Genomic DNA, 16,807 nt, shown 5'->3' with positions numbered 1-16,807 from the left:
ATCGAGTAATGCATGAACCAGTGTTGTCGACTTCCGGGATGAACTGATATTCCATTATCGAATCAAAAATATTCCCGACGTGTTATCATTGGACAAGAAATAGAAGAAATTGCGGATTTTCACGGCAATTCACATTGATCAAAAATGAAATCATCATGTAATGTCGCGAAATAGTTACTGCGATACACACATAATACTTAAATATATACAGCGGTAATTTATTTCAGTCCAATAGAGCCAATACAAATAATTCAAAGTTAAAAGTATCATCAAAGAGGTAGGGAAGATCAAAGAAGATATTGCCGTGGGGAGCGCGTCGGTAACGTAGAGAAGCTTTATTCTATTTTTTGCACATGTTCTACGCAAGGTTGTTTCCTTGCACAATCATTCTTTAAAGATCTTAGATTCAACACCATAAATTGTTCTTAAAACATGGAATATATAAATGAAAAAAAACGAATCCATTTTTGTCGAACTTCCAAGCGTCTTGATTCGGACTGTAATACCGACGATGATTCATCGGTTTGACGTTAGAGTACAGCTGATGATACTCTGGTAACCATCGAGTAATGGTTACTAAATGTGGTAACTTTGATGTTACCGATGCGGCATTACGTCACAGGTAGTCGTAAATAGGAAAACAGTCCGAAAGTTTTCATTGTATTCGCAAATGCCAAGAAGGGCGCGGGCTTCGCGATAGTTGATAAATATTATTGCGACATTATTAGAATTTTGATCAGTAATGGAGACCCTTGAATCGAGTCGTGTATGCCGTCTGTGCGGCCAGCACTCGGGGATCTGTATTAACATATTTGACAAAACTGAAAATCATGTGAAGAAAATCAACGCCGTTCTTCCGATCTTGGTACGTGTTCCAATACACCTCATTATCAGTTCACACTCTGCTTTTGAACTCTTACCCCATTATACGGCTCTACTAACGAGCACATATTTAACACAGAACTGCATTACTTAGTATCGCAAAACAACTGTCGATGTACCTGTCACGTTATATAATTCCCGGCTACAAAATACTGGGGGAAATATCAACGGTCTTAACATTTACGCGCCAATTCTAGGTAACCTCACTTGTTCGATCGCCTACATACCTACACTAGCGATTTGATCAATTGTCTTTCAAGGTCACTGCCCTTGTTTACCGCTACGCAAATTCGCCAATTCTCAAAGTTCGTTCAGGATTCCGTGTCCGTCTATTGTTCCAACGAACTGCATTTTTTTTTCTTACGTGGGATTAAAATATTCTCAAGTGAATACGTAACTACCAAACAATAGACCTCTTGTAAACGACCCTCCACGTTTATCAATTGCAATCATGCAACAGGATATCTTATAAAAATGAATGTTTTTTTTTATACTTCCGTGTTAATTGAAAGTAACAACATTCGAAATGAACAAATTTATTTCTACATTAACTGGAATGACAATTTTCACGGTGATACATCATACGTAGATATATTGTCAGCCATACATCACTTTTATGTTGCATATTTTGATCAAGTTTTTATTAATTGAATTGAACTTCAACCCTTAAATTGCAATCTAGGCTTTCCAGTACTGTATTTACCTAATTCTCAGTTCTAGTGAAATAATATAAGTATTCTTAAAGAATTCCCCTTCTCAGGTACATGAAATGGATATGCTACCGAAACAAATGTGCCATCGATGCAGCTACAAACTGGAAGAATTTCACAAATTCTATGCAGATTGCTTAAAGACGGACATGAATTTAAAAAGCCAGTTATCTTGGATGAGAAAGAGAGAAGTTGAGGATGACATCAGAGTTCCGATGGTGCAGATTGAAAATGTCAAGATTAAATCTGAGCCTCCTGATTACGACATTTATGAACTTGATCCAATTGTTGACAATGTTAATTATATAAGATCAATGAGCTCCATGACTTACTCTATGAATAACGTTAAGAATAACAATGTTAACTCGACTAGGATAAGCGACCTAGATCGACGTTATACCTGTAATAATACCTTTGCTAACTGCGCACACTGCAAATTTGATTATGGTAAAAGTACCTCGACTAATCGGACTGCCTTATCAAACAACCAGGCTAGCAGGCTAAAGTGCAATGCAAAAAAAGACTGTAGCAGTTCAAGTGTTGCAAATACATTAGAAAACGGTCAGAAAAATGACACGTCAAAATATATGCGTAGATTAAAGCACGGCTTGTCAAAGGAAATACATGCTCTAGGTATTGGAAATATTTTGGGCACTGATCAAGTGAAGGAAATTAAAATTAAAACTGAAAAACCAGATATGATGGAAGTGCGTTCTTTACGACCGAGAAATAAGTCTGTAGATTATCTTGGCACAAAGAGAAAAAAAGAAAATTTAATTGTCAATCCAGCCAATAGATCTGTTAGCGCATACATTAAGCAGAGAATGTCGACTAAGCAGATACCAAATTCCGAAATTGGTAACAAAATCGTTTTAAGCCAAATAAAAACAGAACCGCTTGAAGAGATTCCAAGTCGAACTTTAAGACCTAGAAAATCTGGGACAGATCGTCTTGATTGTAAGAGAAAGGACGGTAGACCTGGAGCAAATGAAGTTTGCACAAAGAAGCGCAAATCGTTAGATGATTTTAAAGAGAGCTCCAGATTTGGCTCGGGCAAAAGATTTTCTGGCTTCATTTCGAGCAATATCGACTTCAAAGTAAAAGAAGAGATTCTTTCGTATGAAGAGACTGCAAATGTGGAGCAAGAAAATGATACTAACTTTAGTAATGAAATTCCGGAGAGTTGCGTGCGAAATTTGAGCAGCTTGTTTGACAGACAGAATAACCAGCCGATAAAAGTTGAGGAAAATATCGAAAACAGATACTCAGACCGACTTCAGCAATCTACCTCTAGCAGCTTATCGAAATGTATGCGAAAATTGACTTCGAATAAATTATTGCGTAGAAATGTAGCGGTGAAACGAACATCAGGTATTAACTATTCTCCAAAACATTTGAGGAGTCAAGACTTACGTCTGAGAAATGGAAAGGTGAAAAATCCAGCATCTAATCGGTTTTCAGTTTCGAGCCTAAAGAAGAGACTTATTCAACTGAATATGACAAAAGGTGCACTTGGTAGCAATCCACCATCCAAAATCAAGGAAAATTTAAACACGACAAAAATTTCTGCATCGTTGAAAACTGCTGATAACATTAAAAAGTTTTGTGAAAAATGTTGCAATAGTTTTTTAAATAAGGAACTTTATGAGCTCCATCGGCGTGATTGTGGTAGATCGATTAAGCACCACTTTGAATAATTTTTGATATTCAGTATGCTGTGTCTGGTGCTAAGGATATTTTTCAACATTATTTTTTTATTCAAGATTTAAACTGAAACTATACGATTTTCTGTAGATGTACATGATATATTAAATGAGCTATCGCTACCAAATATAACACACACAAACATGCTTCATAATTAGCTGTTTTAATTCAAAAGTCACAATATTTTTTTGTTCAAGTTCAGTTCTTGAATTTATTACTGCTGTGAGTCAAGGAATGTGATACTTCGATATATGTCTTATGTACAATAGACAATCATTATTATTTTTCATTCACAAATTCCGAAGCTGCAGTTGACGTTTTAACCCGCGTGCGTATCAATCAGTTAATATCATTTCTAACAGTGTTGACAAATAAACTAGTAGCTAAAATATTTGTTAAGATTTAAAAGCATCAAGACGTGAAAGTGACAAGATAATACTATTGTTATACTTATGTGAAATAACATATTTAAACAAAGTTGAAAATTATAAAGTATGTACCTATACATATTATATTCTTGTAGTAGTATATAACAAAGATTTATCACTGTTATAGAATTGTTTTCGGTACAATTTTGTCCATAGACTGTAACCAAAGTATCTGGCGAAGCGTGTAACTGTAAGTAACTGTTACAAAAGAGATAGTGAATGGTTACGAAAACCACAATTTCCCTTTTTTTTCTCCATATTGCTGTGTTTTCTTGCATTTGGCAAATCATTATTTTTAATCATGGCAAATTGAAGTTTTTCAAAGTAAGAAAATCTTTAGTATGATACTGATATTATTTGTAATCATTGCACATTGAATTTTTTCGAAGCAAGAAAATCTTTAGTATGATATTGAAATATTACAATTTTTTTTCCATCCCTTTGTGGTACGTAATATTTCAATATACACACACAAGCACAATTTCACGACGAAGATTTAATGTCTTTTATTCATAATTTACAAGTAAATGCATATATGGTTGAAATACACGAACATGTTTAAACAATAACTATAAAGTATGAATGATATGATTATTCCGTCATACATCTTGCATCGTAAAACAGAGTTGATCATACTAATCTGACAAATAATTCACTTCTAAATTTGTCTTACCATATAGTGATTATTTCTCGATTTATCATTTCCTGTACAATTAACAAATGTTATGTACTATAACATTGACCAAAAGAAATGATAATCATTAAGTATGAATAATAAAGAAATAATCATTTCATTTTTCGTATTTTAACTTTTATATTCTGAAAATTTAGCCTACATCAAATTGTTCCCATAATAAATATTTTCATCACAAACTGTAGTGGATTTTTCTTCAACCTCGATGAGTCCTGAATGACCAATAAATCTAATAAAATAGAAAAATTTGATTCACCCGTGTGCGTGTTCATGCTGGTTTCCAATTGGAAATGTTTTTTCTAATCTTTCTAACTGTTCTTTTAACGTCAAATCAATAATAAACATTGAAAATCGGGTTGCCTGTTTGAATTTGAGATACTTCCCGATTTGAGGGCACCGCGCTTGATATTTGCGCCAGTGCTGCCACGATGTGAAGCTGCGGTCGTTAGGAGAACAACGAAATAACAAACAAAAAACGATCAAATGTCAAACGACGCTGAAAAATGATTAATAGATTCTTTTATTGTCGTTTTAATAGCTTTTAGTGATAGAGAAGTAAAATGTCTCAGGACGCAAAGAGTCCTCGCAGGATTGAGGACGTAAGTATACTATCAAATATATATTATATTCGATAGAAACTAACCTAATTTTCTATTCAAATTCATATGCCGTATTAACAACGTTGCAATTTTATCCTCTTTAATAATGTATACAAAATTTATCTCGACGTGAAACTGTTATTCTTTCTCTCTCTCTCTCTCTTGTTAATCTTAAATTCTTGGCTTGATTTTAATAAGCACCTTTTCGTAGTTGAATTATCCTCTTAGATGAAAAAATTCCTGCAAGATATAACTCAAAGTGTTGTTAATATTCACTCGACTAGCATTGAACTCCAGTGCGGTATGTCAGTACAAAATAATGACTCAACTATTAAAATCTTTATTTGGCTACTTAATGGTTTTAGTTAATATCCACCGGAGAAGACACACTAGGCTCTTCCATAAGCCTTAGTATCGGCGAAAATTCAATTAGAATTAAAGAGAAGCCAAAAATAAAGGAAATAAAAGCTGTGTCAGTGCAATGTAACAGAAACGAAGGCGATAAATGGTGGTTGAAAAGGCCTGAAACACGTTTGGGACTATCAAGCCCAAAAAATCTCGAAGTTGAAGTAAAATTGAACCCGACTCCATCACCAGATGTAAGCTCTTCTATGGCAGAGTTTCTTGAAAAAGAAAAATTGTGCAAAGTAAATAATTTTCTGGGAATTTAAATTTTGTCGCATAAAAATATCGAGGTAATTGTATGCTTAAAAATTTTCAGATATTGTCTAAAAGCGAGGGAGAAGTGAAAGACAATGACCATACTCTGTGTGATATTCTTGCATCTGCTGCATTTGACAAATACCCATCAGACTTCGAAAGTAGGTACCTCATGTCCATTTACGTTCCGCATAAACAGAATAAAAGTTTTCACAGAAGTCGCGTGTAATGATGCACATTTATTTTCATTATCCTAGATGCCACCGATGAAGATATTGGTAGCATTTTGGAAGAAATGAGCAAGATTGCTGGAGCACTAAGTCCAAATTCTGCTCCTGAATGCACAAAATCTGGAGAGAATAGTAAAAATCCTACAGGTTCGTGATCCTGTAATAAACAATAACTACCACTTACAGGTTTACCGAATTAATAGTGAAACTACTAGGTATATAGTTCCGGAGACAAATAATAGTATCCCTATCCTGAATTCTATGCAAATTATCAAATTTCTATTACATTCTTACGCTTCTTCTTTATTAGAAGAGGAACGTTCGGTGGAAGAGCTACTGCAGGAGGCTGAAAAGTTGGTGCAAAAAAATAGTTCCAGTATCTCCAAGAGCAGTTCGAAATCTGATACTTTGATATCGGGTGATAATCAAGATCCTAATAACAGTTTGGTACGTGTAAGGCAGCTGGAAGATGATATTTTCCAAATGATACAGGCTGAAGTTCATAAAGAGTCGGAAAAAGTTAGACGAAGCCCCAAGTATGAGCAAAAACAAGAAGCGAGTCCAGGTCTCGAGATAGTTTATGAAAATTTAAATGTATTGAAGGCTGCAAAAACGTTGGAATTACAGAGAAAAAAATTTGAGGAACAGAAGGTTGAAGTATCGAGTAGTTCAGATTTAGATGACCCTATTGAACGGCATTCACAGTCGGAAGAATCTAAGAACAAAAAAAAGGTCGAAGACAAAGATAATCTACAGAAAGAAATAACTGATGTTGACAAGGACTTTTTTGGAAATTTTTTGAAAAAGTCAAAGGAAAGGTCTGAAGGTGGTGGTATATCTGGTAGTTCAAGCTTCGGGCAAGAAGATTTTTCCCATTTTTTGAAAATCTTACAGGGACAAAACGATAAAAAAGAACAAGAGGCCATAACGAATAATTCAAACCAGAAGAGTACTTCTGTCTTCAATTTACCGCTTAAACCAGGGGCTCTAATACTAGAAAAATCTAGAATTGAAATTGAACTGGCTAGCTTAAAAAGTTCTGCTTTTCCTGAGAAAGAAATATCTGAGATTTTAAGGAGAGAGCTTCCTGGGACTGAGAACAAATACGTTGACCATGAAATAAGCGAATCTGATTCCAGTTCCAGCAGAGAAATGTCCAGGCAATCTCAACTGTCTGAAAAAAAGGAGGCAAAGTTTGCTAGAAACTCTAGCACAGAGAGGGTCAAAAAGTCTGAAAATAATGCAAAAGACCCGATTCTTTCTAGAAATTCAAGTATAGATAACGGGGCGTCGAATGGTAGTAAGAAAGATGCAAAAGTCGTGAATTCCAAGAATGAATTATATACTGTTGGTCTCACGCCTCGGTTGGAATTATTCGCTGATGCCATACCAAAATTAATTGCAGAAAAGTCTAATGAGAATTTGAGAAAACAGGAACAGGAAAAAATGGAAAAAGAAAAGGAGAAGGAAAAAGACAGGGAAACATCGAATAAAGATAATGAAATTCCCTGTCAGGGTAACGAAGAAGAAACAATGGGTAAAGATGGGTCCATAATTAATAGCAAAGAGAAGAAAACTTACAACAATGATCAATCAAAAACCGCAGAGAAAGTTATGGATGATAAAGACAAACTGAGAAAAGTAGACATGCAAAAAAATATATTAGATCCTCCGAAGACTGACCTAGAATTTCACTCTTCAGACAACAGAAATCAGAAGAAGGAAATTAAGATTATTAAGGCCAAAAGTTACGACCAGATCCCCAAATCAATTTCCAATTCCAAATTGTCAATCGACGCTACAAAAACTTCTAAGCCCATTGAAACTTCAAATAAACCATCAAATTCTGTACTCAAGAGTTCCTCTGTTGCACGACCAAAATTTAATTCAAAGCCTGTTCCCAAATTCACATCAAAAGTTAAGTTATCATCAAAACCAAAGAAAGACATACCAAAATCGAATACCATATCATTATTGAATCTCGATACCAGAAAGTTGGAGTCTAAATCAGTTGAAAATATAATGAAACATAATTTGGCTGGAGGAGATATGAACAGGAACTTGTCAAAAAGGGATTGGGAGACATTATGTAGAGAAGAACGTCATAAGAACGTGTTACTCAAAGGTATTTACAAATGAATTAGCAAATTCAATCCTCTCTTACTACTAAGGAGCTCTGCTTTATAATATCTCATATTTCGTATTTCAGAACAATTAGACTCCGAAGCCAAACTCTACAAATCCCAAATTGAAGGGATGCGTACATCTTTTGAAGAGGAACTATTTGCTTTGAAAAAGCATAATATTATTCTAAAGGCCAAAGTCGATGAATTATCTATTAATGAAAAGAGACCTGATCTTAATCCCAAATCAGATACCAAAGTCCTGATGTTAGAGAGAGAATTTGAAAAACAGGAAAGTGTTTTGCAAGCTTATGAATCAGAGAATAAAAAGCTCATGCTCGAAGTGAAACATTACCAGGTAATATTTTAAAATATGCACGAGTTATTGGATAATTTATCCGAATATTTTCTTGCACAGGTGCTCTTTAACTGATCAATTCTCATTAATAAGAATAATTTACAGGAAGAAATAAAGAACCTACATCTAAAGCAAAAGGCAGTTACCGTGGATATGAATGAAAATCAAAAGTTGATCGATGTAATGAAAGATTTGCAAGAACAAAATTTAAAGTTGACACTCGAAGTATCAGATTTACGAAATAAAAACAATGACTATGCGATGAAGAATGATGATTTAATCCAGCAGGGTAGTTTAGTAAAAGAAGAGTTGTCCATGTTTAAAGAGCAGTTGAAAACCAAAAACAATTATATTACTGATCAGCTTCAGACAATGACAAAATCTGAATCCAGTTTGAAAAAAGAATTGGAGGATGTTAAGATAGAATTAAATTCGAAATCTGAACAATTGAGGTCGACGAAAATTGAATTTGATAAGCTGCAGAGCAATATTTTGCCCATGGAGAAAGAAATTTTGGAACTCAGGGTGAAAGAAAGTAATTTCAATGAAAAATTGCAAGTGGCAAAGTCGCATATTGAAAGGGAGAAACAATTATCTCAGAAACTGAAGGACCAGGTGATTCTGGATAGCAAAAAAATAACAGATTTGAATAGACAGGTCCGTGAAATGGAGAGAATTTTGAAGAGAAAAAATCCTGACTCCGTCTCTGCCTTAATTTTAACTGCCAACTCTGAACATGAGAGGATAAACACAGAAAAAGTGAAACTTTTGGAGGAGAGGATAGCTTCTCTGGAAAGAGAAATTAAAGTTAAAGAAGATGTAGCTCAAGAGAAACTTTCAGATTTTCAAAAGAAATTCGCTGACATGAAAGAACGGTACATGACTCAGGTAATGGAGTTGGAGGAAAAATTGTTAGAATTTACTGTAAAGAATCAGAGACTTTACAATGACATGTTTACACAAACAACATCTAAGCACGTAGAAAACAAAAGCGTTGAGACGTCTAAACGAGAGGACAAGGAAAAACTATCATTTGTTGAAAAAGACGAAAAGAAAGAAGTAAAGCCCATGAAGGTTGGGCCAAAATCTCAGAACGTCAAAGAGGACACGCATCTGATTGCAACAATTCGAGGATTGAAGTTAGAACTTTCTAACAAAGATAAAACAGTTTTAAAACTTACCAAAGATTTTCAGGACTTACAAAAAACTAACAGACGATTACAGAAGGAACGGGAAAAGTTACTGAATGATAAAAAATCTTTTCGAAACATTGATTTTGATAAACTGACTCGAAGTACAGGATCAGAATCACGACCCACTAGTTCAAAAGCGTCAGATGTGAATGATCAAAATTCGAATTTTTATCCAAACACCAATCTGACTCATTCTAATTCAAATCAAAAATTATCAGGATCTATGCACAAGTTGTACAATCCGCTGCAGTATTCTGAAAATACCGAAAATTATATGACGAAAAAATTGATCGACGAAAACGAAATATTGAAAGACGAATTGGATAAAATAAACAAAGACTTTATGGCTCTTAAAAATAAGAGATTACACGACTTGAATCTCTTGCAGGAAGAGCACGAAAGAGAAATGGCTTCTTTGGTGAAAGAATATAGTGTCAAATTTGGAGAATCTAAAGTGGTAAAGTTACAGGTCTGTAGTTGACGCGATATTGACAAACATTTATTAATTTTTTTTTGTAGAATCTTCCAACTACATGCCTAGAAAAATAAGTCATTGTATTCATTATTCAACTTAATTATGTTATTTCACTAGGGTCAAATAAACACTCAGATGGCGATAATATCTCACTTGAAGCAGCAAATTGAAAAACTAAGGGATTACAAGGAGCAAGTAATCGTACTGAAGACAGAGAGGGATCACTTGGAGAACAAAGTGAAAACCCTCAGTGAAAAAGTAAAATATCTCTCGACACCAGTGAGTTTTTATTTCCTTGACTGTACTGAAATGCTATGAGACCTTAATTCTTTTCTTTTGTATACAATCGAATTTGAATCTTTCACTCGATGCCAATAATCACACAATGGTTTTGTCATGATCTGTGTTTTTCAGGGTACAGAACAGTTGCAACTTTTACAAGATAAGATTACAATCTTACAACAGCGACACGAAAGCAGAGAAATGACTTTGCAAACATTAGTTAGAGATCTTTTGAGAACAAGAACACAGTGTAGAGATTGCAAGGGTGAAAAGGGTAAAAATAAACAGTTATGTTACTTCAGGCAAGAGTTAGATCACATTCTTGGTATGCTGCAAGAAATCGCTAATGTGTACTGATAAAAATGTTGGATTCTATCAGCATTTCAGAGTACGCTCGACGTTGCCATGTATACTAGCCACTTGGAAAAGCGTTGCTACATTGTTATGATCATTTTCTCTCATATGATAAAAATCGTTATGAACGAATTAGATAAGAAATCGTCGTAAAAAACAATCGTCCAGTTACTGATACTAGGCAACATATGTATATTCGAAATAGGATCGATACCGTAAATCTTAGAATTTAATTAAGATTAAAATAAAGCGAGAGGAAAATTAATTAGGTAGCCATCCTTTTTATATGGTTGGTAAGATTATTTTTATATCTTTCGATGACGAATTAAATTAGGTAGTTAACGATGTAGCTGTATCGGAATTAGTCATTGTTTCTCATGCCCTTGGCATTCAAGTGTATTGCTCTGTGCCTGAATTAACTTTTACAAATTTATTGATTCTTTTATTTCATTTTATAAAATTGTTTTTTTACAACGATAATTTCAATTTTTGATTGAATTAGCCATTGGTTTCAGTTGAAAGAGCAAACTAGCCATATTTTGCCAATGTTGTATATAGAAAGTTACAAGAAATATTTACCGAACTGAAGATTTTTATTTACTTTCTTATCTTGTAGAATTCCAAGTCTTGTTTACGTAGATAAGTTTTTTTATCTGTGGATCATGTGTTAGAAATGTAGAATTATTTCATCGACGAACACGTAACGCGCAGGTTTAGAGTCTAGTATTTAATTTATAATTTTTTTTCCCCGTTCATATACACACACGATCTAAACTGTATCTTTGTGTGTAAAACTTAACATAGATTGCATTAAATTTGCAATGCTAGAGTAATGCGAAATACTTGCCAAAATCTACTTTGACTATATAGGTTCACACGCTATCTTTAGAATTCTATGGTTATTATATATTCGAATTCCAAGAAATTGTGATAAACGAGTTTTCCAATTTGCACATTATGCCAGTTGTAATTTCAAGAAAACTAGCATAATAGTAATAATCTATCGATGTTCCTTGTAACAAGCTTTCCTAGTATTTCTTCCAGAAATTTTGGGATAAAGTTTTTCATAGGACTTTTTCTATTACGATGTATATAAATTAGGAATTATTAATCGTAACCGTAAATAGTAATTGGGTAATTCCGTTCCAAAATAAACGCGGTACCCTATAATTTTTTCAGATTTCCCTCATTAAAAAATATTGAACATTAACATGAAATAGTAAACTTCGATTATTTTACTTTCCTGCGGATGAATTTTCCATCATTTTTACTTTTTAATATTTTTTTCACTACTTTAAAAGCGTTTCGCTAAATTTGGTGTATTCACAAAAACTATTTTACTCACTTCTGTTCTACATTTGAAATTGGAGTGTTCGGCTTTTCTGCTCAGCTTTATTTAGTTTTTTTTTCGAGTTTGAAAATTTGACGACGAGTGCGTTAGCTGTAAGTTTTGACCGAAATCATTTTCAATTTGAAAAAAAATGTTGTTGGTGGTTGAAAAAGCTTGGTGTTAAAAATTCTACAATTGACGGAAAATTGATCGTTCGACTTACAAATCGAACCTGGATAGGAATAAAATTATCCACTTATAACAGTGATAGTGATAATAATAATCGAATATATTTGGAGCAGCGATAACATAAGCATAGAGTCTAATATGTCTAAGCACAAATTTGATCTCTGAAAAATATATCTGACATTGATGTTTGTAGCATATGCGGCATAATGTCAACGTATACTAATTATGTCGCATAAATATTTATTTTCTACTATTTTTAAGATGAAGTAATGTACAAATTAATTTATCTTCAACTATTATTTAAATTGTAATAAAAAAAGGTTTCGTCATTAGAGTAAAATTTATGTATTTCAGATATCCTTTAATCGCACAAAATATAGTAGTATATGTTTATTATAATTTTTCATAAATTTCTTCAATTTCATTTAACAATAAATTAGCAGTGACACTTCTCATGTACACATCAATATACATATATCTATGATCTTTATCTATAATTTTTTTGTCTATCATAACTTATAAACGTCTAAAGCTATAATAACACAATATTACATTCAAATTAGTCTAGGGAAACTAGCAAACTACAATTTTTCATTTAAATATCGAAGATTTTCATCGGCCTTGGGAGAGTCGAACTGTCTTACCAAATCAGAAATCGATTCGCGTGCGTTATAATATTCCTGAAAAGAGATAATGACATTATAATGTGTTCGTTATTTTGAAATCAGAGAATGCACGTGTCGCAAAACTTATCTGCAAAATCCCTTTAAAATAAAAATCTTTGCAAAGAAAAATTGCCAAGAAAATTAGCGCCTACATCAAGTAAAATTCTTTCGAGTATAAGTTCAACATTTACATTGTACAGAAGACTGCAGAGATGCCCCCTCTCCCCACACACACGCACAGAAACAAATACCTTCAACGCAAAATAACTTGGAATATTCAAGATTGTTTCTTGCAGATATTTTGATATTTGGAAAACATTCTAGAAAGTGTACAATATCGTACTATTATACCCACCTCGCAAGTGAACCTTTGCTGCTGTACAGAGAAGCTCCATAAAGCGCGCAAAGGACGAGGACTACGGTTTGCCTGAGTCCTTCGTACGTTGTCGAGGGTGAAATCTGTTGATTAAAAATATTCGCAGAAACGAATCGTTCATTTCGATGTGCTGTTTTGTCGCGTCCTTCGTCACGGCTATCCTGGTGTTCGATCGCAGGTGTTTGGGGTGAAACAGCCGCTCTACGAGTGCGAACGTTTCGATTCTCCTGGGCTCGAGATAATCGGGAAGTTGTAGTTTCCCTCGCGATCCGTTCCTGCCGACGTTCGGCGCCCGGTTTTTCACCCCTGACTCGGAACAGAGCTCGTCTTCCGGAAACCGATCGTTCGAGGTCTCGCCGCGCTGTGATCAGTGAATCATCATTTCCCGCAGTCTTACCCAGCTTCGACAAAAATTCTTTTCCACCATTGCCGGTCCGCCGGGCGGAAGTCATCCGAGCCCGCTCGGTGATCATTCGAATGTCGCGAGTCGCAGGAGTTTGTTCGGTCGATCGCAGACTTCGCACTCTTTCGATCATCCTCTCATCTCGGGTGTGTCGGTTTACTCGCAGATCCGTTGCAGAGTTACGAAGGCTCCTGCTCGCAGATTCACGTTCCAGTTGACGACGAGCCTCGCTGACCTTTTGTTTCCGCAATTCGACTCTAGCTTCGGCTGTGCGAATATCTGTTCTGCGATCGCGGGCCAAATCGGCAATTCCGATTCGAGACTCGCGTTCAAGGAAGCGAACGACTCGGTCCTGTTGATTTAATCTGCGCTCGACGCGTTCGAGGTTAAATCCTGTGGTTCTGGTTGTGGAATCGCGTTCGAGAGACCGGAAATCGCGAGTTTCTCGGCGCACGTCAAGATGGCGGAAGGTCCTGATCGTTCGATTGTTTTCGAACAAACGAGCGTCGCGGACACGGCGAGTGACTCGGTCTTCTCTACGGTCCGAAGTTGACCGTGAATTCCTGACTTTAAAATCGCGAGTTTCCGCCTCTCGAGCCTCCGAATTTCGAGCTGCCGATAATCGCTCGGTCCTCGTAATCGGATTTGCACGGTCTAGAGATCGGGTGTCGCGAACAAGTCGGTCGGAAACTATTCGCGAGGTTCTAGCAGCAGAATCGCGTTCAAAATTTCGTGATTCGCGAACTAGCCGGTTTTGCCGTTCGGCGCGATGCTCGGTTGTTCGTAGCCTAGATTTTTCGCTCGTGGAATCGCGTTTCAGGGAGCGAACATCGCTCCGCGATCTGCTCAAGCCTTCCGCGTTCCTCGATACAGAATTACGTCCATCGAGTCGAGCGTTTCGAGATTCTCGGATCAAACGGCTGTCGACGCGTGCAGACCTGCCCGAAAGAAGCGGAGATTGTCGGACCGATCGTGTCAGTCTATCGTCGCCGCGCTCTGAAGTCAGTTGGAAGTTCTCGCTCTTACGTTCGCTCGCGAATCGTGAATTTCGACTAACGAAATCGCGGTCAATGGATCGAGTGACTTGGGTCCGTCGAGTTCGGTCTTCGCTTCGGCGTTCTACAGAGAAATGCAGAGTATCTCGGCGGTCAGGTGATGCCTGGCCATTCCTGACTCTGGAATCTCGGTTCAGAGATCGGGAATCCTGGGATTGACGGGCTTGACGACCGTCTACTCGTTCTAAAAGACGGGCCTCTCTTCGTTCGGTGGATCGAGAAAGGTTGAGTCGCGAAATTCGGCGGGTGGATCTGGAATCGCGATTATCCCGGCTTATAGAAACGGTGGTTTTATATTCGTTCGGTTGTGCAGTGGGGTTCGTTAGTCCTGAAGAGGGTTTCGCCGAGTCGTCGTTGAAAGGCATCCGGGCAAGTGAGGTTTCGTTTGGGCATGCATCCACCCTGCAACGAAACAGGTAAGATTATTCGCATTTTTAACGTAAGAACTTTCATCACGTAACAATAGTAACCAGTAGTTTTAATTGTAATTCGATTTATACTTATGCGGAGCACAGTGCTGCAGATCGGGTCCAGCGAGACTTCCTGCCTGGCCTTCTCTGTCTCGAGACACAAGTCCCAGAGTTAGGCACGCTAGCGAGACTATCAAGAGGCCCACGTGTTCCCAGGAACGAACTGGTAACACCACGTGTCTTGTTCGTCGCATTCTGAAAGTGCAAGGTTCAGACGGGATCGGAAATGTGTCGGTTAGTGGATTCTTTGTTTGAAATTCCCTATTTTGTGCATGCCGAAATAATTCCATGTAGCTACGGAGTGGAAGTCAGAACTTGGAAAGATGAATATTTTGAATGGCCGATATATCGAAATTTCAAACATGCGAAAATAAAATGATGAAAGATGAATTGTTCAGTTCAATCAGTGACACTTTCAAAAATCAAGATCTCGAACAGTTCATCTTTTGTTATTTTATTTTCGCATGTTTGAAATTTCGATATATCGGCCATCCCAAATATTCGTCCTCCCAAGTTTTGACCTCCACTCTAGCAACAAACTTTTGCGGAAAGTGGTCTCTCACGTGTAGTTGCTATGCAATGTATGTACCTTGGTATGACGAAAAGTGGCAAAGTGGGCTATTCCCCATGCTTCTAATCGTGAGAAAAACCGAAACTGACCTTGAGATACAGACTTCTGACTTCCGAAGGAGATTTTTGAGTGTGCTGCTAGAGTTGATACCAGCAATGAGGCTACAATCTCTCGGTCTCACCTCGGAGGTGCTTCTCCGTCAGAGTTCTGGAACTAGCTGATGCAAGGGACCTGGCAGAGCGTCGTTATATACCCGGGGCTCCCATAATTCAATAGAAACGCAATCCGTGGTTATCGGCATCGACCACATGGGGCCGACCATTGGCGCGCAAGGAACCTCCTCAACCCGGTTTAATGTCACGTGCAGAAGGATTATGACGCTGCCTCCGTGAGCGTGCCGATGGGTACTGGGCTGGAAAATTAAACTTAAAAAGTATTATGGGGTGCTCATCCGAAGAGGCAAGGCGTTTTATCGTATTTTATGAGATTTTCTTCGGGTTGTGCGTCGAGTGATCAGTAGGGTAGTCCTTATTTAGGGCTGAGACGACTTTTTTATCAATCGCCCTCCAAATCGGCTCCACATAATTCAAAAACAATTTCCTAATTTTTTTTAGATTTTTTATCTCAACTCTAACCCAGTCGCCTGTAAGAGGGTGGATTTTCCCATTTAAATTACAGATGTTTCGGCTATATTCTCAATATATATACAAAATTTATACCATGTAAAATTTTTATCAAATAATAGCACCGATGCCCATTAAAATCTCGCGGTTACAGGTTCTTCTTCTGATAAGAAAACGCATTGTTTCGAATATTTCGATGTTGAAAAGCGACAAGATCGATTGATAAACTTGAAATGTCAACCTCGTCATATTAACCGCGATTATCGCAAGAAATTATGAATATACATAAAAGTCTGGTTATTGCCGAATGTACACTATTATTTTTAAACTCAATTTCTCGATGACACTTGTCTCCTTTTACTATGGTAGAAAATTTTCTACAAATTTATAGATTAAAACAGAGGTCTAACCGAATCGGATGTTGTTTCGCAAA

General features: G+C 36.5%; 3 protein-coding genes across 4 annotated transcripts; 2 read left to right on the top strand and 1 right to left on the bottom strand.

The window, feature by feature from the left end:
- The first annotated feature begins 639 nt into the window (after positions 1–639).
- On the top strand, positions 640–4,597 carry LOC124180666. Its single transcript, XM_046566413.1, has 2 exons — positions 640–865; positions 1,643–4,597. The coding sequence occupies exons 1-2, from the start codon at positions 743–745 to the stop codon at positions 3,287–3,289; spliced, it is 1,770 nt and encodes a 589-aa protein (XP_046422369.1). The 5' UTR covers positions 640–742; the 3' UTR covers positions 3,290–4,597.
- A 173-nt stretch (positions 4,598–4,770) lies between these two features.
- Positions 4,771–12,551, top strand: LOC124174362 (centrosomal protein of 162 kDa-like). 2 transcript variants are annotated; one of them, XM_046553427.1, is made up of 9 exons: positions 4,771–5,017; positions 5,383–5,616; positions 5,739–5,838; positions 5,935–6,054; positions 6,218–8,032; positions 8,117–8,388; positions 8,494–10,050; positions 10,174–10,335; positions 10,471–12,551. In XM_046553427.1, exons 1-9 carry the CDS (start codon positions 4,979–4,981, stop codon positions 10,693–10,695), a joined length of 4,524 nt encoding a protein of 1,507 aa, XP_046409383.1. In that variant the 5' UTR covers positions 4,771–4,978; the 3' UTR covers positions 10,696–12,551. The 2 variants fall into 2 exon arrangements, with proteins under 2 accessions (XP_046409383.1, XP_046409382.1); XM_046553426.1 differs by having other exon boundaries at positions 4,772–5,017; positions 5,383–5,664.
- Positions 12,288–15,964, bottom strand: LOC124174366 (trichohyalin-like). Its single transcript, XM_046553438.1, has 4 exons — positions 15,841–15,964; positions 15,211–15,375; positions 13,232–15,112; positions 12,288–12,891 (listed from the first exon to the last, which is right to left on the bottom strand). The coding sequence occupies exons 2-4, from the start codon at positions 15,372–15,374 to the stop codon at positions 12,852–12,854; spliced, it is 2,085 nt and encodes a 694-aa protein (XP_046409394.1). The 5' UTR covers position 15,375; positions 15,841–15,964; the 3' UTR covers positions 12,288–12,851.
- Between the last annotated feature and the right edge of the window lie 843 nt (positions 15,965–16,807).

This window comes from Neodiprion fabricii, chromosome 1, assembly GCF_021155785.1.
Source record: "Neodiprion fabricii isolate iyNeoFabr1 chromosome 1, iyNeoFabr1.1, whole genome shotgun sequence".
Classification (NCBI taxonomy): Eukaryota; Metazoa; Arthropoda; class Insecta; order Hymenoptera; family Diprionidae; genus Neodiprion; species Neodiprion fabricii.
This window is presented reverse-complemented; position numbering and strand designations above follow the sequence as displayed.